We start from the raw sequence: 24,649 nt of genomic DNA, 5'->3' as shown, positions 1-24,649 counted from the left end.
CCTGGAATGAGTTAGTGGTGTCACTAGGGGACCTACATAGTGCTTGGGAATGAGTTAATGGTGTCACTAGGGCACCTGGAATGAGTTAGTGGTGTCACTAGGGCACCTGGAATGAGTTATTGGTGTCACTAGGGCACCTACATAGTGCTTGGGAATGAGTTAGTGGTGTCACTAGGGCACCTACATAGTGCTTGGGAATGAGTTAGTGGTGTCACTATGGCACCTGGAATGAGTTAGTGTTGTCACTAGGGCACCTGGAATGAGTTAGTGGTGTGTTCACGTACATCTTGGTTTTACTGCACCATGTATGGCACAATATGGCACACCTTGGACTCTGCAAAAGTCACGCTTTGTGAAAAAATTTGCTTCTCTAATCTATTACTTTATACAAGTTCTACTGCGTCAGAATTTTTTACTTCACTTGCTACATTTGGAAAAACAGCTAAGCCGTGTTTTACAAATTGAGAAAAAAAGCCAAGATGTATGTGCACACATCTGTACATAGTGTTTGGGAATGAGTTAGTGGTGTCACTAGGGTGGGTATCACCCTGTGCACCTACTCTTCCTGTCAGCGCCATTTCTGTACTTGTGAAAGGGGGCAAGGCCATGTCCCTAGTGTATGATGTATTGGGGTCAAGTTTGCAGGTCACACCTGACACATTTTATCATGCTAGGGGCTTGCAGACCCCAGCTTCTCCCCAGTCTTACTGCTGCTCAGTGACAGCATCCCAGGGGGGTGACAGCTCTTTATGTAGTGCTCTGACAGCATACCCTCCAACATTTTTAGGGCAGAAATCGGTACACATACGGAAAGGGGGCATGGCCATAGATAAAGGGAGACTGGTCGCGCCCCCTTTCCAAATGTATACTGGGCAAATTTTCTGATATATGTATTTAAAATGCAAGAGAAGGGGGGGGGGAGCCAAACCATGTTGGTAACTTATTTAATAAAAAAGTATATTAAATATACTTATTTAATATGCCAGCAGCCCACCAAGCCACCATGTGACATGAGCTGCAGGCAGCAGGTGCGTCACACGATGGATAAGAATCAAGTGAGGAGATTTATTCAAAGTGCAGCCTGGCTGAGCTACCTACTTGCTGCACTGTACGCCGGGGCTGGCCACCGCACCCCTCTCAGCCCTTAGGCAGACAGTGAGGGCTAAGACGATGTCCTTTTGCCCGAGTGCGCGGTGCCGCCGCGTGACGTCATGGCGCACGGGACCGGCCCGCAATGCACTCTTGGGAACAGGTGAGGGGAGAGCCGGCACACCAGACAGAACATGGAGCGGGGCCCGGGAGCAAGGAGGAATGATTTGCAGGGCACAGTGACTGACTGACCGCCGCAATGGGGAAAAAACGGTAAATTCGGTAAAATCTATATTTGCCGGTACATACTGTTAAAAAATGGTACTGTAACGGCAAATTTGGTACAGTTGGAGGTTATGTGCCAGTAGAAAGGGTAGTAGTGCTCTGACATGTATCAAGCTATAGAGGGCTGTGGATAAGTTACATACAGTATACTGTATCAACCAATCAGCTTCATCTTATCATTTATCTAGTACATCCTATAACATGATAGAGGGAAGCTGATTGGTTGCTATGATCAACTTCCCACTTGCCCTGTCTAGATGGTTTGATATACTGTAGTACATCTCGCTCTTAAAGAGGTTATACATGTAACTACTTAAATAATCAATTTTTCTGAAACGGTTTATAAATAATGGGCCCCACACACGGGGAGGTTTGCTAAGCATTCTGAGCGATGCTGGAACGCTCATCACATACAGTAGCTATGTGTCGGCACTGTATGCTGAACAATCTGTCAGTGTTAAGGTGCCCATACACTAGTAAGATTTATCTGCAGATCTGGCTGGTTGGAACAAAAACATGGTTATGGATGAGTGACAGTTTGTCAGGTTTCCAGTATTTCCAAGCAAATGGTCAACTGTCATTTGCTCTCATACATAACCATGTTTTTGTTCCAACCAGCCAGATCTGAAGATAAATCTGCGTGTGTATGGCCAGCTTAAGTGTTCTCCGGTGAGACCACTGGCCCTGACCGGCGATTAGTTTTATCCAGCTGGAATTAATCGCTGGGCGGTAGCGATGTGTGGGCCACACATCACTATGGCCCCTGCACACAGAGCTATGTAGGGGTATTTTCTAGGCGGTCTATTGACAACACTTAGAAAATGTCCTGATATTTCCCCGTGTGTATAGACCGCATTACGATGAGTATTGTTCAGGATATGTTATGGTGTGTACACACGGTGCAATTTTGCCTAATATCTCTCAGCAATACATTGCTCGGCGATCATATTGCTCAGAGATCATATTGCTCAGTGTATCGTTTTTATCAGCAACCAGCGATTTTGGCTGAAAATTGCAAGCAATTCTGTCTTTACATTTTTTTTTTTACATTTCTATTCCATTTTGACTAGAAATCACTGGTCGCTGGTGCATAGTGCATTGTGCACCAGTGACCAGCAATTTTTAGCCATAATCGAAGGAGCATGCTCCTGCGACCAGTTACCATTAAGGGCTGGCTGTGGGATCACGCTCCTAGAGATTTATCACACAAAGATCACAGGCTACAGTATGTGGTTGCTCAGCAACCATTTACCCAGCGATACTGGCTAAAATCGCCCTGTGTGTACAGGGCCTTAGAAACGGTACAGCCCTTACCAGTGGCGGCTCTTACGTTCTGGAGGAGGGGGGCTGCCGCAATGCGCCCCCCCCCTCCGATGCCACTGCGGCTGCCACTGCCGGGCTCCCAGTCTGCCGTGCTCCCCGGCCGCTGGTCCCCTGCAGCAGCCCCTGGAGGCTTAATCAGGTTCCCGGGTCCGGCGCATGCGCAGTAAGGTCCGCAGTACTGCGCATGCACAGAACCCATTTTTTGGGGGCTGCTGTGCATTTGGGCACAGAGAGGCATCCCAGAGTAGAGGGAACACCTCCCAATGGGATGCCTTGAGTGACTGGCAGGTCAGACTTCCAATAGGAAGTCTCTGCCAGTCACATTGAAGCCAGCGCAGTCTCACAGGCTGCATCTGGCTTCACTTTAGGCAGAGACAGTGGTGGATTTTACCTTGGGGGGGCTGCAGGGGGGTAAGAACCACCACTGGCCCTTACTCTGGCCATTACCTAGTGAAGTTACGGATCTGGGGATTGACAATAAAGAAGGTTAATATTTCACTGTGCCCTGGAGTTCCAGTTTAATAGTGACACAAACCATATATTATTAACATAAGACAAACAATCCAAACACTTTGGTAACAATAATCTATATGCTGATGAGACATTTAATAAAATAAAAAAAATGAATAGAGTTTGAAGAAGAGAAAATAGCTTTGAAGTGAATATCTGCAGCTAAAAATTAATGCATGCATTTAAATCCTTTGTCAAGTTAATTACACATTATCTAGATAACTGTTATCAGCAGACAGCACAGTGACTTGTTAGCAACCAAGTGTAAAATGACTTTAGAATGACATGTCGAGGATATTAACTGCTAAGTAGCACTTAGCTGGTGTAATAACAAAAAGGTCTTATGGAAAATACTTGTTACCTAAGATACAGATACAACATGTACCTGCATAGATAGACAATTACCTTATACTGTACATTAAGAAAACAAGCTCCCACGGCTGGGTGTACAGTATATACAGTAAACAAAACCTGTGAAGTGGTTAATATTTACAGTTACACCTCTTTCAGATCACACCTAATTACTGGGTTCATGCTGGTTTGTTGCCAGTTCAACCTGGTAATAGGTGCAATCTGAAAGGGCTTACTGGGTCCAGAATCCCGGCATTACGAAGCGTTACAAAAGCAGGGTTCTTACCAGTTAGTTGCCGGGTTGCTTTGCAGTGAGAACGAGTTAACCGGGTGGAGCGACCCGGTTCCCGTTCACACTGATGGAGGAGGCAGTGCTTGGAGCAGCGTCAGCTCCAGGCACTGTGTCAGCTCCAGGCACTGCCTCCTCCCCCGCCCCAATGACGATCCACCCTTCATGACGTCTGCGAACCGGCAATATTGCTGGGTGGCTGAAGGGGCCTCAGACAGCAAAATGCAGGGTCGCTTTGGGACTAAACCGTTTCAAAGTCCAACTGTACACCCATGGACCAGATTACCTGTTTGCAGGTGAACATCTCCCCTCAGAATGGCCTAGTGCCCCAGTACTGCACCCCTATCCAGATACGGGGCAACATGTAATGCGTTGTGAATCCGGAGGCCATGTGAGATGCCGGACAAACTCAGAGGTTTTTTTTAAAGGGACTATGCCATGTAAATGGCAGCCAATTTAAAAAAATATCATAGACTTTAAAGGGGCCTACATACGTAGAGATGTGATGACGCTAAGCAAGATCACTCAGCACACATCAATGTGTCAGCGCTGTGTGCTGAGCAATCTGTCAGGGCCAGTGTTCTCCGGTGAGAACACTGGCCCTGATCAATGATATCCACATTGCTATCGCTATAAACCCTACACACGGAATAATGTAGGGGTGTTTTCTAAGCGATCTAGTAAGATTGCTTAAAAAATGCCCCTAAATTGCTATGTGTGTGTAGACCCCATAAGACAATCTGAAGACATTCAAAATAAAAACACAAGTGTGTTATCCTGGGAAAGTGATCATGTGGTAATAAAGGGGTGATAAAGCGGAAGGTGATCATGCACCAGCCAACCAGCTATGTTGGAAAAATGACAGTTGGGAGCTGATTGGTTGGTGCGTTATCACCCTCCACTTTATCACTTTATCAGGCTTAATACATCTGCCCCATTGCATTTTATAATGACAAAAAAGCTTCATTTTGCCAAAGGAAACGTATCTTTCCCAAAACAAAAAATAGTCAACTAATCCAAAGTACAATTGCAAAATATAATGGAAATGCAATATTCCAATGTCTTAATATTGTTTATTATTTAGAAATGTCATTATTTTTATTTGCCAGTATGTGAATATAATTTAATCAGAATCTGTAAATGTAAAACCACTGCAGGTCTACTATAACCATCATTGATGAGAGAAATAGAGGTAATTGGCACTGATGCTTCCAGGTCTTGCCGCCCACCCAACCAAATTTTTTTTTCACACACACTCATTGCTGTTGAAGTTGGCAACTTATCATTACTTACACAAGTAGGCGTTGCCACCTTTTAATTTTCAAATTCTCATAAAGGGAAGCATGAGAAGGGATGTGGCCAAAATCATAGTAGTATTACACCATTACATTTATTAGATTTCAGCCCCTATAAAATATCATATGCTCTTTATATGTCATCAGAGCAGGGCCGGTGCAAGGTTTCTTGCCATACACCCCCCCCCCCCGCCCTCGCAATTTCCCACTTAGTCAGGAGAAAGTGTATAGGTTGTGGGATGTGTCCTATGTGCTATATATAATGTGCAAAAAGCAATTCCAACTTTCAAGGCTGGCAGGTACCTTGACAAAGGGGCAAGAAGATGCAGAAAGGTAGGGAGGGAATAGAGAGATGCAGTTTGGTAGGGAAAGGATAGAGAGATGCAGTGCAGTAGTGAGGGGATAGAGAGGAGCAGGGCAATAGTTAGGGGAAAGAGAGGAGCAAGGCGGTAGTGAGGGGATAGAGAGGAGCAAGGTGGTAGTGAGGGGATAGAGAGGAGCAAGGTGGTAGTGAGGGGATAGAGAGGAGCAAGGCGGTAGTGAGGGGATAGAGAGGAGCAAGGCGGTAGTGAGGGGATAGAGAGGAGCAAGGCGGTAGTGAGGGGATAGAGAGGAGCAAGGCGGTAGTGAGGGGATAGAGAGGAGCAAGGCGGTAGTGAGGGGATAGAGAGGAGCAAGGCGGTAGTGAGGGGATAGAGAGGAGCAAGGCGGTAGTGAGGGGATAGAGAGGAGCAGGGCAATAGTGAGGGGATAGAGAGGAGCAGGGCGGTAGGGAGGGAATACAGAGAAGCAGGTGGTAGGGAGGGGATTGAGAGGGGCAGGCTGGTAGGTATGGGATAGAGAGGAGCAGGGCAGTACTGAGGGGATAGAGAGGAGCAGGATGGTACTAAGGGGATAGAGAGGAGCAGGATGGTACTAAGGGGATAGAGAGGAGCAGGATGGTACTAAGGGGATAGAGAGAAGCAGGATGGTACTAAGGGGATAGAGAGAAGCAGGATGGTACTAAGGGGATAGAGAGGAGCTGGGCGTTAGTGGGAGGATATAGAGAGATGGGGCCGTAGGTATGGCATAGTGAGGAAATAAGACACCGGGTGGCAGGGCTTTGACAGAGATGCAGGGCTGCTGGGAGGGATTAAGGAGACGTGGGCGGTAGGGAGTAGACAATCACCACAGGTATCACAGCCATTTCAATTAATGCAGTAACGGTGAAAAAAAGGCACATTTAGTAAATAACAGCAGCTGGATTATAAGCCCACACATGACACCCTGCTACTGACTAAACAGCATGTATATGCATGTAAGTATCATTCATAATACTAAAATTCACATGTAGAGTATGTGTTAGTCATCTTATGTATTTATAACAATAAAAATGTATTAAAAATGACAAATATCCAACAACATCTACATACAATTTTAGGACAATAAAATGGCAATGATATAAAATGCAAACATACTTGGCTTTGTATTTAATATTATAGCTATTTTAGATTTTGGTGTTAAAACTGCTGAGAATTGTCAGCTTGCAAATGCCACCAGCGCATTATCTAGCCCGAAATGTTTAATGATGAATCTATCACTGTAATTATGGAACATTTTCCAAGTGTACATGTATAGTATTATATTCTTCAAACAGAAAACTAACATTTCTACAATGTCTGTGTGGGGCAAGTTGGTTTTTACAGCAGATATCTTTTGTCAATCGAATAAAGGATACTGAAATGATATATCTAAACTTGAAGGTTTCTCTGTATTCAGAATTGCCTTACTAATATTTCAACATGAACTTTGTCATTGTCACAGGAGAAGAAAGAAGTTCCAGTCATCGCGCTCATAGAAAAGACATTCACTTTACAAAAACCTAAAGACATTGTATGTCAACTATTTCTGTAACTGTCATTTTATGTAGCTGTGCACGGTATCATTTTTCTTGTTGAAGTAGAAAGATAATGTGAGCTTACATGTTCAAAAAATACTCAATGAGCCTTCTAGATGTGGCCAACTTATTAAAGAATGTCAGGAAAAAAAAGAAATTAAGGGGCAGATGTATGAAGTGTTACTATGCAGGAGAAGGGGTATCAGCGCACGTTATGTGCACTGATACCGCTTCTCCCCCATGTATGAAGGAGCCAGTGTGCGCTAAATGACAGGGGTGCTAAGCGCCCCGGTCCATATCAGCGCTGCTATCTAAATGATAGCAGGCCAAGATCAAGACAGGTGTATGAACAGTCAGCTGCGCTGACCGTTCCGCCCGCTGCTGCCATCTGCTTCGCCAGCAGCAGGGTGGCAAAGCCCTATCTCCACAGCAGGGACAGAGATATTCTGAGAATTAAGACAGTTTCTCACTGGCTGATGCCTGTGACTATTGTTGCTCCAATTACATGTGTTCAGAGTCGCCAGAATAGAATTGCCAGCTGCCAGCCTCCACAAGTCCCGGCTATCTGACGGAAGGTGGCGCGTGCGCTCGAGATGCCTGTGCGCCCCGTTTCGACAGAGCTCTCTGACGCCTCCCTGTCACTCCCCCTAACCCTGCCGTCTCCCTAAAGCGGAGATGGACAGCGATTCTACCGCCAAGTGACGGAGACGCCCAAGTGACGTGTGAGACGCTTGCGTGTCCATATCAGATGGAAAGCCTTTCCAATGGCTCTCACCAGAGCAGGGAATCTGGCGATTGTGCTGTATGAGAGGCGCTCCATCTGTATGTGGAAATATACAGTATATATTTAGGAGCAGGTCGAAACGTACAAGTATATTCCAGATGACTGCCTAAGTTGCTAAACCAATGTTGCACAAATGTAGTAGCATCAAAAAATATCGAGACTATTGGAAGAAGGTGCACTCACCAGGAACTTTTTATTAAGATCTATTAATACTCCAAAGGACATGATAAAATATCAGTGCGTCACATCAACGTTTCGGCTGCCAGTTGCAGCCTTCCTCAGGACATGACCCATCAGTAGACAAGACACATTGTATATAAACTCGCATTTCATTCGCTACTGTAAGTCTTATTTTTGCTCCTGCAGTTACAGTTGTAATGACCAGCTCTATAGGTATTTTGTATGAGCCTAATTTGTATTTTCTCATGGGCGAGGGCGAATTCATTGTGTCATCAGGTCCTGCCCCTTTTATTATATTGTTATAATTTATGAGTGTTAGGAGGGGCAAAAATAACACCCGCAGATCACAGTGTAATGCCCTGAGCATGCAAGGCCCACCCCCTACATTCGCCAATGTAGATTATTTAACTGATTTTAATCAAGACATAACATGTACAGTATATTTTAAACAAACAGCAGCACACTTTATGATTTTTTTTAATAATATTTTTTTTTTATTCTATACATCTGTATTAATATTATTAATAGAAGCAATTTCTTCTATGTATGTAACGTTTATTCCTATTCATGCATTGGCCATATTCACCAATGTACAGGTGGCCTCAGCCCCAATGGGTATGAATCATCATAGGATAGTGTCTAGGAAGACAGTGAAACGGTCGACACCAAACGATCGACTTACACTAGTTCCACATTGACAAAAAGTTAACACAATCAATAGGTCAACATGGAAAAGGTTGATACCTGAAAAGGTCAACATAACATTTTTCATGGTTTCTTTGGTGTCAATGTCAACACCTGACCATGTGGACCCCCAACCTGTGTAAAAAACTTGCGGCGCCGGTTTCCCTGCAGTGCTGGAGCGGGCCGGGGTGTCCGTGCCGCGGGGGTACCTGCAGCGCTGTCATTGTGTATAAAGCTGGCGGCGGCCGGCGGGGTCCCTGGAGTGAATAGAAAATAACTAGCACTATGCGCGCAGCGGCGCGGGAAGCGCTAGTTATTTTCTATTCACTGCAGGGACCCCGCCCGCCGGCCGCCGCCAGCTTTATACACAATGACAGCGCCGCAGGTACCCCCGCAGCACGGTCACCCCAGCCCGCTCCAGCACTGCAGGGACGCCGGCGCCGCAAGTTTTTTACACAGTTCGCTAACCCTCCATGCTGGGGGTGAGGGGCGAACTGCCGCCCTCCAGGTGCCGGCGCCCTAGGCAAATGCCTAGAGCTGCCTAGTGGTGGCGCCGGCCCTGCCTATACATTGTGTAGACCCCATCCCATCCTGGACAGGGTGAGAGTTGGGAAGGACCCTGGAAGTCACTTGAGTCATGCTAGTACTTTCCCACAAACTCCAGGGTAATTGGAAGTATAAATCCATCAGTCTGATTACTTTATTAACTGTATTTACAAAGGAAAAAGAACACTTGGACCAACCGCTGCTGTTAATTCCTTGTATTATAAGAAAACTTGTATTATGTGTTAACGGGGTGCGTAACAACCCTATCTCATAACAATTACATTGAAAAGAAGAAGACCAGAAAGAATATTTAGAGGTTTTACACCACAGAACGTTCCCAAAATAATTTTCTGGTTTTCTTCTGTTCTATGTAATAGATTCAATGGGTTAAATTTACTAAGATGGGAGGGTACTCTTTACCTAGCACGGCGCCCACGATTTTGATCGTGGGCATCGCAGGTAAAAAAATTGCGGGCATCGCGGGCATTGAATGCACTAAAAATCGAGTGCGACGCGACCGACGCGATGCCCGCGATTTCCCACAGGGATCAATGTTAAATTTCTCAATTGACCCGATTTTACTGTTCAATGCCTCAATTGACCCGATTTTTCCATAGGAATCAATGTTAAATTGCCCACAGAGGCCAAATAGGCACCCTAAAGTGTGAAATGGCCCCCACAATTGTTAACGCCACCCCACGATCAACGTGAACCCGAAGCGTGGCGAGCGCAGCGAGCCCGCGAGGGGCGGCGGTACGCGTCCTACGACCTTTTCATACCCCCACTATCCACGTCGGCGTGGAGTTGAGAATAGAATAGTGTGGCGAACGCAACGAGCCACCGAGCCCGAAGCGTGGCGAGCGCAGCGAGCCCCGCGAGGGGACGCGGATACCTTCACAGGTAAATGCGTCCCTTTGCGGGCTTCACAGGTATCCGCTGCGCTCGCCATGCTTCGGGCTCGGTGGCTCGCTGCGCTCGCCACACTATTCTATTCTCAACTCCACGCCGACGTGGATAGTGGGGGTATGAAAAGGTCGTAGGACGCGTACCGCCGCCCCTCGCGGGCTCGCTGCGCCCGCCACGCTTCGGGTTCACGTTGATCGTGGGGTGGCGTTAACAATTTGGGGGGCCATTTCACACTTTAGGGTGCCTATTTGGCCTCTGTGGGCCATTTAACATTGTTTCCTATGGAAAAATCGGGTCAATTGAGGCATTGAACAGAAAAATCGGGGGTCAATTGAGACATTTAACATTGTTCCCTATGGGAAATCGCGGGCATCGCGACGGTCGCATCGCATCCGATTTTTTAGTGCATTCAATGCCCGCGATGGCCGCGATAAGCGCCGTGCTAGGTAAAGAGTTCCGATGGGAGTTCTGTTGAAGTTGGGATGTTGCCCATAGCAACCAAACAATTATATATATTAAATTCTAGAAGGTCTAAATCAGTGGTAGCCAACTCCAGTCCTCTAGAGCTACCAACAGTTCACATTTTCCAGACAACCTAGCTGCTGCACAGGTGCACTCATTAACCGCTGACACATTTTAAAAGATCCACAGGTGGAGCTAATTACTTAATTTGTGATTCTGAGCCTTATTCTGGTCTGTGCGGACGGAGCCGAATATGCGGCCAGGACCGTGCGTCCTAAACCCCGCCTTTCGTACGGATCGCTCACTCCGTCCAAATGCGGTAAGAAGCTGTCCGAACGGACCGCAAGTGTATTTCTCATGAATACACCTCCTCCATCTCAGGGAACCTCCCCCATCATTCGATGGTCGCAGACCATCGAATGCAGGACCGAGTGGTCAGGCAGCTCCCGCAAACTCAGACCACACGGGCATTTCTCCGTGCAAAAGCAGGGATCTGGGCGGGCAGCTGACATCCGGCAATGTCATATGTCCGCCCTCTACACGTGCATCACAACCGCATTACCATACGTACGCCCAGCGTTTTCATGGGAACGCCCATGAAACGCGGGGTGTAAACATATGGTAATGAGCCCAAACAGCCCTTCACGCCCCTCTCCACCCCCTGTTCGTAGTGTACACATTTCATGCGGAATTTGGACGTGCGTCCCGTTCGCACATGCGCAGAGACGCCTCTGCACATGCGCAGACACAAAACATCGGCGGACCGACCGCACGCGGACATTACCACACCAACCAGAATAAGGGCCTCTGTGAGGAGATCTGGAAAACAATAACTGTTGGTAGCTCTCGAGGACTGGAGTTGGCTACCCCAGGTCTAAATAAAGACAAAGTCCAATCAGATCGTTGCTATTGGCAACATCCCATCTTCTATAGAACTTACATCATAGTAAATGCACCCAAATGTATCATCCACATCACTAATGGAGCTTGGGAGAAAGAGGATCCACAGGTGAGTTACATGTAAAATGCAAGATTAAGATACAGATGTGGTCTTTTTAAATTTATGGAGTTTTCTCCTTTAAAAATGATGCAGTTGAGCGCAGGCATCTGTGGGTGACCTGGCATCATATTTTTGAGCTATGCAGAGTTGTACTTATGCGAATATGCACCTGTTTTCTCTTGTACCAAGGATAACGAGCAGATGCACTGACTATGCTGATTAGACGAAGTGTATACATAGGTGAAGTGCCATCACATAGATGCACGCAGCTCTGCATACCAGTTAATGTCTACCTCTAGTTCTGTGCTTGGAATCCATGTCTAATTACACCTGACTTGTACAACTCAGAATCTGCCCAATTGCTAAATTGTATTAATGGCTAAAGGGGCCCATACATTAGGCGTCTCTACGGGCAATCCGTTCTACTGATGCTTGAGTCTGGCAAAATGCAACATGTTGGACAATCTTGATTCACCAATGCCAGTCCATTAATTATTGTAACTGGTGAGTCTCGGATTTTTAACATGCTGGATTTTGGCGATCACCTGAGGAATCGACGATCATGGGAGTGGCAGATTGCCTGTATGGACCACATTAGGCCATGGCAAAATACGATTTGTATGAAATATCATTCATGCCATTCACTCATCTTCAGTGACATTACGAGAAAATGTACTAAGATGGGAGTTCTAATTCACATGGGATGTTGCTGTGGGCAACCAATAAGAATCGACTTCTTATTTATTTTGCACCTTCTAGAAGATAATAGTATCTGATTGGTTGCCCATAGCAACATCCCCTGTGAAAAAGAAACCCCATCTTACTAAATTTCCCTCTATTACTCAAAGGAGCCATGCATTCCATTGTATTCCTTCTGTCCATCTATACTATTTATTTCTGCTTTGTAAAGAGAAGTGGGAGTTTTGCAAAAGTGGTTGGCCAAATGTACTAAGATGGGTGTTCTATTTCACATGGGATGTTGCTGTGGGGGAAAATCGACTTATTTATTTAGCACTTTCTAAAAGATAATAGATACAGATGAGACCAGACTCTCTCAGTCCGCCAGCTCCCCATATCGATAAAGCTGGCGGGGGCACACGACCTTCTCGCACCTCGCACATTCCATTGCCGAGCATCTGGTGCACGAGAGTCTCATTCTTGGCAGATGGCGGACCTGGTGCATGGCTGTAGTCGCGCCGGGAGCCGCTCCAACGTGAGTTGTTCCATCTGTTGTATCTAAATGGTTGCCCATCCCATGTGAAACAGAACACCCATCTTATTAAATTTCCCCGGATGTGTACAGTTTCCATCGCTTTTGTTGACATTGCGCTAGATCCAATCCTACTCTTAAATATACTACAGGCATAAAATAAATATATATATATATATATACTATTTAAAAAAAGTAATTTAAAAAAAATCGCACATACCGATTGTAGAAATCATCACGGTAGTAATCATAATCAAACTCATAACTGCTGTGGAAAGAAAACAAAGAACAATAATGATCTGGTGCCTACAATAATTACATTCATTGATGTCTGCTGAATGAAAGTCACCATTTAGCTCTACACTAAAAGACAATTTTCAGCCTTTATCTGGAAGAGCAGAGAAGATTAGTTAAGTATGGTAATTTCTGAGTCTACAACAATGTCACATCAAACCACAGTCGGTTCCATTACGGCCATAGAATGCCGGCTAATAATAGACCTATTAGACAACTCTGAAAAACATTTATGGAGGAGAACAAATTATTTACATATTGTATCAATTCCGGGACATTTTCTGCTGAATATTAATGAGGCCGAGAGATTTTTGTTCTCATTTTTGCATATGCATGACAATTTGCCTGTACCAGCCGTTTATAATTACTGAGCGATGCCTGCTGTCGGAACATTCATTTTAGATGCAGACTCTGAGAACAAGGACATTTCGCAGCCATTGATACAATATGACGGCCTCGTTCTTCACTCGCCACAATACGGGCCGCCGCGCATGTTGCTCAGCAAAGAGATTCACAAACACAGAAGCATTGTCAACGACGGGTTCAATAAATAAGAAAATAAATATAGTAATAATAATAATAATAATAATAATAAGGCCTTTAATATTTATAAATACCCAAGCAAAATAATTGCAAAACGTTATAAGAGGGTTACTGTATCCCCAACAGATGATGATTTACAAACAGTGCTACTGATTTGTCTGAATTAAAAACAAATTGAATGAATCAGCTGATCTGCTACAATGTTACTGCAAAGGTAAGAAAAAAGGACAAAAGTGCTGGTTGACTGCTAATCATTTATATATATGTCTAGTGTCTGTGAGTCTCTGAAACACTTCCATCTGCAGGCAGAGAGTGAAACTACATCTCTTTATCACACATGCACAAACACAGAAGGTATCAGACTAGCCTTCGAAGGAATTTGCTTCAAGCAGGCTGAATAGTCTATATAGTAAGTTGAAGAGTGTGTAGTGTGTGTTGCATTGCGGGCACACCGTGGCACTCAGAGCCGCCAAATTTGGCAAAAAGGTACCTCTGGACCTGGTGGTGTGCACCTCGAAGACGTTTTTGGGAAATTTCACTTAGAAATGTAAAAAACACCAAGGTTCAATTTGCCTTAATTAATGATCTGCAAAAAAGATTGACGATCTGGGAAACCGAAGACAAAGGAACAACACCACACCTGAGTTCATTGCTTTCATTTAGTATGAATGCAAATTGCAAACACATTCTAGCGTTATGGTGAAGGCTTTCAACAATTGGAAATAATTGGGGAAATACATAGACCACACATCACACACGTACACATTGTACACACACACATCACACACACAGTACTTATTATTATTATTATAATTTTATTTATAGGGCGCCACAAGTGTTTCGCAGCGCCGTACAAAGGAACAATACAGGGAAACAAAACTTGGCATAACATTGAATAAATAACAAAAATACAGTACAAATAAAGAGCGCCACAGATCAATACACATTACAGCTTGGATATAAGTAGTGAGGACTCAATCAACATACAACTAGAGGCTTGAGGCCAATGATGGAGAGGAGTATGCAGATGAAGATGGTCACTGAGTGTTGGAGTAAAGGAGAGCTGTGAGTGAAATGTGAAGAGAAGTGGGCTTTGACAACAGGAGGGAAGAGGGCCCTACTCGGAGGAGCACACACAGCACACTACACACACACATATACTGTATAAGTAGCACACCACACACACTTACACATTGGACAGATACACACAACACACACACATACATAACACACCACAAGAAGTAGAACACACACCCATATACACTACAACACACCCAAAAACAGTACAACCCACACAAACACATACCTTTACGCCTTTTACACCAAAAAACCCGGATCCAACATGGCATTTGGAACATGGACCCAAGCCAGGTCATATCCGGGATTTGCACAGTTTACACGACGGAAGTGGCGCTTGAAGATTACATAATCTCCAAGCGCTGGGACCGCGATCACCCCTGCCAGGACCGCCGATCATCGCTCTGGGGGCAAGCCCAGCACCAAAGTAAGCTGCAGGGCTGCCCCCAGCCCCCGTGCACCCCCCCGTCTGCGAGGAGAATGGATGCCGCACACAGACCTCCGGGAGGCATGATGTGAATTTGGGCTTATTCCAGGTGGCATGATGGGAATTTTGCCTCAATCCATGTTGCATAACGTGAATTTTGCCTCAATTTATGTAGCATAATGGGAATTTTGGCTCTTTCCGGGTGGTATAATGTGAATTTGTTTGCTCATTCTGTGTCGCATAAGGGGGATTTTGGCTCTTTCCGCATGGCATAATAATTAAGTGGCAAGTGTAAGGGGGTCTACTACTGTTTTGCATAATGTGTATAAGGGGCATACAGCATGGTACACTACACTCAAGGACATGCCCCCTTTTTCTGGAGTGTGCACATAACTTCAGCCTTTAATTCCCCATACCTTACCATACCCCCCATTGCACACATATATTTATACGTAGCGCACCTCACACACTTACACATTGGACAGATACAACACAACACACCACATTAAGCACACCCACATACACTATAACACACACAAAAACAGTACAACGCACACAAACACACAAAAATAAATGCATCATAGGTGCTAAATCTCAGGAGTGGATGTGGAATTCATCAACACACAAGCTATCAAGTCATTTCAAGTGCGTTTCAAACAACAATAACACCACACCTGATTTCATTGCTGGCATTGAGTATCAATGCAAACACATTCTAACATTATGGTGGAGGTTTTTATAAATTACAATCTTGAGCCATAAATGCAGCATAAGACAACATTTTGCAGCAATTTTGAAAAAAAAACAAAAACAAGGTTGTCCCGGGCAACGCCGGGTGGGTCAGCTAGTTCGTAATAAGCAAGGAGGATGTCAGAATCCAGATAACTGTATAAAAGGACAATATTGAAATTATAAAACAAATTTAATATGGGATGCGGTCTCTAGGTCTACAAGCATTACGTTGACAGTCATGGTTATGGGTCATTGGGTCATGGCTTAGGTCGACACATAAAATAGGTCGACATGGCTAAGGTTGACATGGTTGGAAGGTCAACACACGCATTAGGCCGGCAATCAAAAGGGTCAACAAGGGTCTTAAATCCTGGCCCTCCGACCCCGGTCAAGAGCAGGGTCGGAGTGCCAGGATTTAAGACCCATGTTGACCCTTTCACACCAAAGAAAAACCCTGTTTTTTCAACAAATTCCCAGGTTGAAAAGCTTTAATTATTATTATTATTTCTTTGTTAACACAATGATGTTTAAATATTAGTGTGTTTGTGTGTGTGTGTGTGTATGTGTGTGTATGTACAGTATGTGTGTGTGTGGTGGGGATACCTTCATACTGATCATTATATTTCTGAGAAATCCACGTAGAATGAGGTTGTCAGCCCCAAATAGACAAATAATACAAGGAAAAGGCACTAATGGGCAGATAATACAACAACATTTATTAAATTACAATATAAAGTATGAGGATGTTATTTTTGCAATGTAATAAATGTGAGAACTGTTTTTCACGGTATCCATCCAGAACACAATTTTAATTTAATTTAATCGTCAAGCGCCGGTTCCTTGTATTTTTAGCCTTTTTCTGAAAAGTGTTTGCTTTGTGTAGGAACAGTTTTGACTTTGGCTTCATTGTTCAGATGTGTTAAGACTTTGTAAAATACAATTGGGTTCTATAGGAAGGCTCATTAATTGCATTGTGCTGCAGCGGAGCTTTGAGATGCAGTAATAAAAGCACCGCTAACACACTGTTACAGCAGGGACAGAGCACAGCATGTTGCTGGTTTTAACAAGCATTGTTGATGCCTGTGTGTATACAACTTGGGCTCGTCACGCAGTAAGGTCCTATCCCAGCTAGTCCCACTTTCCATTGCCTTTGTCAACTTTCTTAAGTGCAAAGAGGAAGGAGTGGAGGCTGACGGTGAGGGATAACCATGTAAAAAGCAAAAGTGTAGGTAGCAATCAGTCAGATTCCAGCTATTGTTTATCCTGCACAGTGAACATAATATTACCTAGATCTAATTGGTTAATATGGGCAATACGTCTACTTTCCAATTATAAGATATTAAAGACAGGTACAGGCATTTTGGATCATATGAGATGTAAGGAGGAGAATGCAGTGAATCAAACAAAATGGAGCCTCAGCTAGGTTGTAGGGGCCCCAGGGCAACTAATTTGTGTGTGTGTGTGTGTGTGTGTGTGGGGGGGGGGGGGCCTTATCCATCAGTAAGACATTCTAGCAATGTTTAGTTTAAAGTATAAATTGTAAATACTCCCAGCACCACAAATGTACTAAACATTCTCTAGTGCACCAGTTCACATTATGCCACACACAATCACCAGGTTACATATGCCAGTGTGAGCCCACTTTGGTGATGTAGCTATATGTGGCCCTCTACCTAATGTATGGGGGCCCCTGATGATCGCATGAGTTGCTCTGTTGCTAATCTGGCTCTGGCTGCAGCTCCAACCTGATCCAATGACATATTATTGTCTGGTTATCGTCACCCTCTCCCTTTGACCCTGATTCTCAGTGGGATGGATCTCCCTGGGTTGGGCGAGTGTCATGGGAATATCATACAAGTGTCATGGGGGCATATCTAAAGCTTCATGTGAGTCATGAATATAATGGAGGGAAGCCTGTTCTGATGGATATCTTGCATCTACAGTAGAATAGGGCTGGTGCATGTGCTGATACTAACAAAGGGGGCTGCGATGGCTAGCAGAAATCAGTGGGCAGCACAGGTCTCCATTTGCAGGCAGCACAAGAACTCCCGTATTAGCAGGGGTTAAAGTAGGGCCCTGCTAATACCTTGGCCCTGCACAGTAATTCTAACAGAAAAGCTTGCAGGGGGTGCCAAAAACCCTATCACTGGCCCTGCCTCTGCCCAATGGAGGGAGGGAATTGGTTGGCAGACGGTAAAGAGTTTCCTTACCGCTCCATGGCCACTGTAAATCCTGCATATTAGCCCTATGGATTATCAAATTATCAGAAGGTAATAAATCAGGCTTGATCTTAAATGTTTTCCCCATTCTATCCAGTTTTAGCAGAATTTATTTAATGGCCACAGTGTTACACAGAGTGTCCCCAGGAGATAATATTCAGGTTACCCACACACCATCACTGTCAGAGTCATTCGTTATTGCACAAGGTTGCAATTATAATTTTGACGAGAAGACACAGGGACAATAATTGGGGTTGCAGATGGTTAATGTAGATGCCTGTAGTACAAAAACAATGAAAATAACACACAAATACCGCTTATAAAATAAAGAGAGAACAAAGAGTTTTGAAAACCCCCCATAAAGGTACATCTGTACCTGCGTGCTATCAGCCATGGGGGGCTTATTTTAGCTTGTAGGGGTTATTCTGATTCATTAAATGATATCGCCGGCTGCGGCTGTTGCTTGGTCTCTCCACTGAAGGCAATGAGAAGCCTATTTAAATTGGACAGCGGTGCATCTATCCCACAATCACTTCTGCCATCTCTCAATGGTGCAGTTGAAGATTAGAACAAGGAAAAGAATTGTATACACATATACTACATATATACTTTATAGTAGCACCACTTAATCCTTTAGGTCAGTGGTTCCCAAACTTTTTGAATCACGGCACCCTAAAGTATCAGAATACTTTCCACGGCACCCCTCTGCCAAAAGTTGGTTACTAATTTCAGGAAAAATATAAAAACAGTTGTGATTTAAATGTTTTCCTTAGGGCCACTTATGTGGTGAGAAACATAATTCACTTCCGTGTACCCACATATTCTTAATTGGAAGCCACAAGCACTGATTTTGCCTATTTCATTGGCCATAAATAACTTGAATTGATTCTGGACCACCAACCTGAGGCACCCCTGCAAGTGCTCCAAGGCACCCCAGGGAGCCACGGCACACAGTTTGGGAACCCCTGCTTTAGGTGTAAAGACAATGGATAGGGTTGCGCCAACTAGTTTGCGAGAAGAATACCCCTTTAAGACAGAATTTCAAACTATGCAATCAAAATGATTCTAATAATCATCTCTAACAAAGACTAGGAGCCGACTTAAAAGTGAAGAATAAAAAAATCCAGATTTAATAATTAAAATTAAAAGGACATACAAACAGTATATGAACAATTACAGAAATCTATGGAGGAGTATAAAAAAACATTCCTACACTAAGGTTTTAAAAATTTCAAGTATGGATTAACTTTTAAGGTAGCAGGAGGCAGGAGAACAGGAGGGTGTCACCTTCCACTTTTCCACCGCTTTACTAATACTTTACCAGCCTTAATACATTTGCCCCACATTTAATAACAGATGATTTCATTTTTATATTCAGTTTTAAATGTTAGTAAATGTGTGTTCTATCCTTGGAAGCTCAAATTCGATTGAGATTGATTTAGATCTGAAATTGATAAAAATCGTACAAAATCAACCTTTAGTAAATATTTTAATTTTCAATTGGGCCAAAAAACATATGCTATTACTGAGATACAGTAAGCAAGTGGTCATAGAAAATCTTTGCTAATGCCCATTATTAGTAAGTAGACCACTTTGTTCCGCTGCGTACATATCATCTTTTTCAAACCAAGTCCTGATTGTAGTGAAGTGCAGATTTTCTTTTCCTTTAATATAAAGAAAATATACTGTGTGCTGTTCTAGGTGCTGCTTTTTGAGACATATCTTAAGAATATTACGTAAAGCGTAACTGTATTAATTAGCTTCATCAGAGTCATAAAAATTGTACTGTATAGATTTTCTCACTTCCGTTGTAAATATTCTGTCCAGCACATTCATAAGACAGGGTCATACTGCCAAAATTGGATACAATTGCATTGTTTTATAATTTACTGGAAATCCCTGCATTTACTGTACTTCTCCATTATCTGGAAGGTCACGGTATGTGGGCGGAGTCTGATCATGGTCCATTAAAGACATATTTTCTTTTACTGGATGTGCGATACAACTAAAAGGAACCAATTACCCAGGTATTGAAATGTCTTCTCATTTTACTTATATTATAACATTGTTTAATATGGATTAGTAATATGTTGTGTGTCTCGGAAATGACTATTTTGTAAACTTGTCACAAAAGAAATTTAAAATTACCATATAAGCAGTAAAAACATAGAGGAAAGGTTACTTTCCTTCTTATTTATTGTAAATTATTATTAATGAATGACACTGGGTCTAATTTGCAAAGTGCATTTTGGGGATTGGCAGGGATACGCGTGCCTGTTTGTGGAGAGTATTTAGCATTTTTTATGTTATGTGCATATACAGGTTACTTATGAGCTGTTTTAGATTCTTTGAATTTATGTGTAAGGTCATATGGAGGAAATGTGGAATTTGGAACATACAGTAGGTGCATGCATTTAAAAAGTGAAATGACTTAAATGACAACACAAGACTCCATTCATCCCACAGTCGTTGTCCAGATTCCCTGCTCCGACCCGATACGCCATTCAAGACTGGTGCCATTCAAAATCCTTGCCTGTTTTTGGAGAGTAATTTGCATTTTTATGAGTGTGCCATTCAAAACATGCCTCTGCTTGTGTAGAGTACATCACACAGTCTATCCCCACTCCGACTCAATACGCCATTCAATACGTCACTCAGCTGCCATCAATGACCTGACCTTTGCTCCCTGAAGCCTAACCATAACCCTCCCTACATGCAGCCTTACCTTGACAACTCCCCCCCGCAGATTAACAAGAACTTCTATACTTATGTTCGGGATTGTCGGCTGTCGGGATTCTGGTGACGGAAATCTGAAAGGTGTTGGGATTCTGTCACCAGTCTGCCCTCTTCCGGCATTCTGAATGCCAATTACATCACCACATAAGATGAATGTGAACAAATTCAAGGTCAGATTGACACTATAACACTAAGGGGCTGATTCTGTTTGACTCGGTACGCTGTGATGATTGCAGCTTACCAAGTGCCAGAGAGCCCATCCTGCAGAATTCCTGCCCCCCTCCCGCCATCGATTCCCGTTGCTACCATTTGAGAGGATGTGTAATGAAGACACTCGCATGCTGCCGCTACCTGAGAAATCATTCGATGTTCACCGACAATCATTCTCCTGGTTTGCAAATAAAAGAAAAAGGAAACTGACTGTTTTTTTTTTTTGCGGCTGCCGGGCCCCAGCACATAACGCCTCGTCTGCATTCCCATGGAAATTACCATTGTTTTCAAGGGGACTCCCATTAAACGAAGGGTGTTCCTATGGGCAACACCCGACTCTGCCGCAGTCCACCCCTGGCCCACGCTGATCCGTGTGAATGGCTCGGTGACTATGCAAGTTATCAAAGCTGTTCACAAAGGGTACCTGCCCATGTGCATAAAAGACCATGCGTACGCGCAGTCCCCCAACCACTGGAACGGGGCCAAATTCACACCATTTGGAGGGAATTAGAATCAACCCCTAAGTGGCCAATCCTATTACTAGAAGACTGTCACAAACCGTGGGTCTCAGCCCCGTCTGAGACCACGTCCATTACCTTCCCGGTGGTCAGCGGTGAGAGTAAGGCCTCTGGTAGCTGTCAGCGCCTGGCGAGATGTCCCATGTTTGGCTGGTGTTGACCCGTGCAATCGACATGCCGGCACGCTGGAGCCCGCGCGTCATGGGCGCCGCCATGACACATGCGCTCAGCTGACCAGAGGGTCCAATCCCGCGGTCCAGCCAGGGTGACCTCTGACCCACACACCTGCACACCTCTCAGGTGTACTCACTCTTTCCCTGGACTGATTGGTGCTGCTGACGCTAACCAATCAGTGCGCAGCAAGGGGGATATATTCCGGCTTCTAACTCACAGTCATCGCCTTGAATATGTGTTCATCTGACCTCAGTCCCTCCTGTGTTCAGCTGTTTCCAAAGGCTCCTGGTTATCCGGTCTCCCCGTGTACCTCTCGCAGTTTCCTGCATACTACCTGGTTTGTCATCTCCAGAAGACTCCTGCCATTCCACTCTGCAGTCGAGTATTACTCCTGTTACCATCTTTACCTGGCATACCATCTCCAGAAGCCTCCTGCAAAATAACCATCGTGCAGTTGAGTGATCTCATCGACCCTGCTGTCGACATCAGTGTTGACACTTTCACACTGTGCCCTCCAGAGACTATTCCAATTCCCAGTGTCTCCAATATCACTACCACTCTCCGCCTACGTCCAGAGGACCAGGGCAGAGGGCCGCGACCTGCCTGTCAGACGCAGCAAAGTCCATATCCCCTTGCGGGGGTCTCTGGTGAATACCGCTGGCAGGTTAGACTCCGCGCCTCTGTTTCTGGTTTCAGCCAACACTCTGGTACGCAAGGCAGTGCCTCTGTGCATGTCATTCATCAGGCCTCCGGCCTTCCGCTACACAGCGCCCTCCACTGGTCCACCACGGTCAGGGCCGGGAACACAGCAGACCCAGAACCTGACAGTATATTCAAGGCCGATGGACTCGGCCCAAGACCCAAGTGTGGGACCAGCGGTTCTTCAAAATGTTGCTGCCAGAATGGAGACCCAAGAAGCTACTCAGCAGCAGGTGATTAAATTCTTACAAGATGTATCCAGTCGGTTGGACACCCTGCAACAGTCCCTGTCGACTTCTGTGTCAACCACTACCGTAAGATCAGCAACACCAGCTTTATCATCCCGTCTCCACCTGCCAGCACCCACCAAATACGATGGTGACCCCAAGACCTGCAGAGGGTTTATCAACCAGTGCCAAATTCAGTTCGAATTGGTTCCTCATAACTTTCCTACGGCCAGAATTAAAATCGCATACATGGTGTCATTATTAACTGGCTCGGCCCTGAAGTGGGTATCACCCTTATGGGAAAAAGCAGATCCTCTGCTGACAGACTATGACCAATTCCTCCTGACCTTCCGCCGCATATTCGACTTGCCAGGTCGACCCGTGTCAGCAGCTACCGACATCCTCCAGGTTAAGCAAGGGTCCCGCCCCATGGGGCAGTATGTAATCCACTTTCAAACTCTCGCGTCTGAATTACAGTGGAACAATGAAGCCCTGACAGCTGCCTTCTGGTTAGGAGTTTCTGACCGGATCAAAGATGAGCTGGCATCTCGCGACCTTCCTATCCCCTTGGAAGATCTCATATCTCTATGTGTCAAGATTGATCTACGTCTTCGTGAGAGAGGACTAGAAAAACACAAGAAGTTAATTCCCAAAGTTTCTCCCAAGATTCGTTCTGAGTCTCCTACGCGTGAAGAACCAATGCAAGTGGGTAGATCACGACTGACTCCCGAAGAACGCACCCGTAGGCAGCGCAATCGCTTGTGCATATATTGTGCTGCTCCTAGCCATTTCATTAACAATTGTCCCGAGCGTTCGGGAAACGACCGGGCCTAACCTGCAAGGGAGGAGTCAGGTTGGGTCAAGTGGCAAAATCTCCTCCAGAATATGACTTTGTCTTACCCGTATCTTTGGATACCCCTACTGGTACCCATTCCAGTACCGCCCTGGCAGACTCCGGCTCGGCCGGGAACTTTATTTCTCAAGACCTGGTTACTAAACTGAAGATTCCAATGGAACCATTAGTTCCACACCTAGCTGTGACAGCAGTTGACGGCAGCAGAATCCCAGGCAGTGAGGTTCGCTTCTGTACCAGTCTCCTCACCCTCAGAGTCGGCATGCTGCACCAGGAACAGATCAAATTTCTCGTTATTCCCAAATCTTCTTATGAAATCGTCCTTGGTCTTCCCTGGTTTCGTCTTCATAACCCAAACATCAATTGGAAGACGCTACAGATCGAGCAATGGAGTTCTCATTGCCAACAGCAGTGTATCAAGTCAGTGGTGCCCACTCGTTCAGCCAATGTAACAATTCTTCCTGGCCTCCCTGAAGTCTATAGTGAATTTGCTGATGTGTTCTGCGAGCAGTCCGCTGATACTCTTCCTCCTCATCGTGATTGGGACTGTAAAATTGACCTTCTCTCAGAGAAATTCCCCCCTAAAGGTCGAACTTACCCATTGTCCGTTCCTGAGACACAAGCCATGTCGGCATACATACAAGAGAATCTTCAGAAAGGCTTCATCCGGCGCTCTAGTTCACCAGCAGGCGCAGGTTTCTTTTTTGTAAAGAAAAAAGATGGAGGCCTCCGTCCGTGCATCGATTACCGGGGTTTAAACAGTATCACAGTCAAGAACAGTTACCCCCTTCCTCTGATTACAGAACTTTTTGACCGAGTGCGAGGTGCCCAAGTCTTCACCAAATTGGATCTCCGTGGGGCATACAACTTAATAAGAATCCGTGAAGGTGACGAGTGGAAGACCGCATTTAACACCCGGGATGGTCATTACGAGTACCTGGTAATGCCTTTCGGTCTTTGTAATGCTCCAGCAGTATTCCAGCAATTTGTAAACGAGGTCTTTAGGGACATGCTCTACGTTTGCCTTGTGGTATACCTCGATGACATCCTCATTTTTTCAAAAGATTTATCCTCTCATCGAACTCAGGTCAAGGAAGTATTGTCTCGTCTTCGCAGAAACAAACTGTATGGCAAAATCTCCAAATGTACT

At 44.8% G+C, this 24,649-nt stretch overlaps 1 protein-coding gene across 9 annotated transcripts in view; it reads right to left on the bottom strand.

Annotated features, from left to right (window-relative positions):
- Positions 1 to 24,649, bottom strand: part of RALYL (RALY RNA binding protein like) — a 589,572-nt gene that overhangs the window by 45,086 nt on the left and 519,837 nt on the right. For 5 of the 9 annotated variants that reach the window (XM_083187340.1, XM_083187342.1, XM_083187341.1 and 2 more), the window contains one exon: positions 13,011 to 13,058. The exons of 2 other annotated variants lie outside the window; for them this stretch is intronic. In XM_083187340.1, the coding sequence (XP_083043466.1) occupies positions 13,011 to 13,058 (48 nt within the window). The remainder of the gene's footprint in view (positions 1 to 13,010; positions 13,059 to 24,649) is intronic. 2 more of the 9 variants (XM_083187344.1, XM_083187347.1) reach the window with 1 other exon arrangement.

The sequence above is a fragment of the Crinia signifera genome, chromosome 5, assembly GCF_055691185.1.
Source record: "Crinia signifera chromosome 5, ASM5569118v1, whole genome shotgun sequence".
Taxonomy (NCBI): domain Eukaryota; kingdom Metazoa; phylum Chordata; class Amphibia; order Anura; family Myobatrachidae; genus Crinia; species Crinia signifera.
The sequence above is the reverse complement of the archived record's forward strand: the minus strand, read 5'-3'. Positions and strand labels throughout refer to the sequence as shown.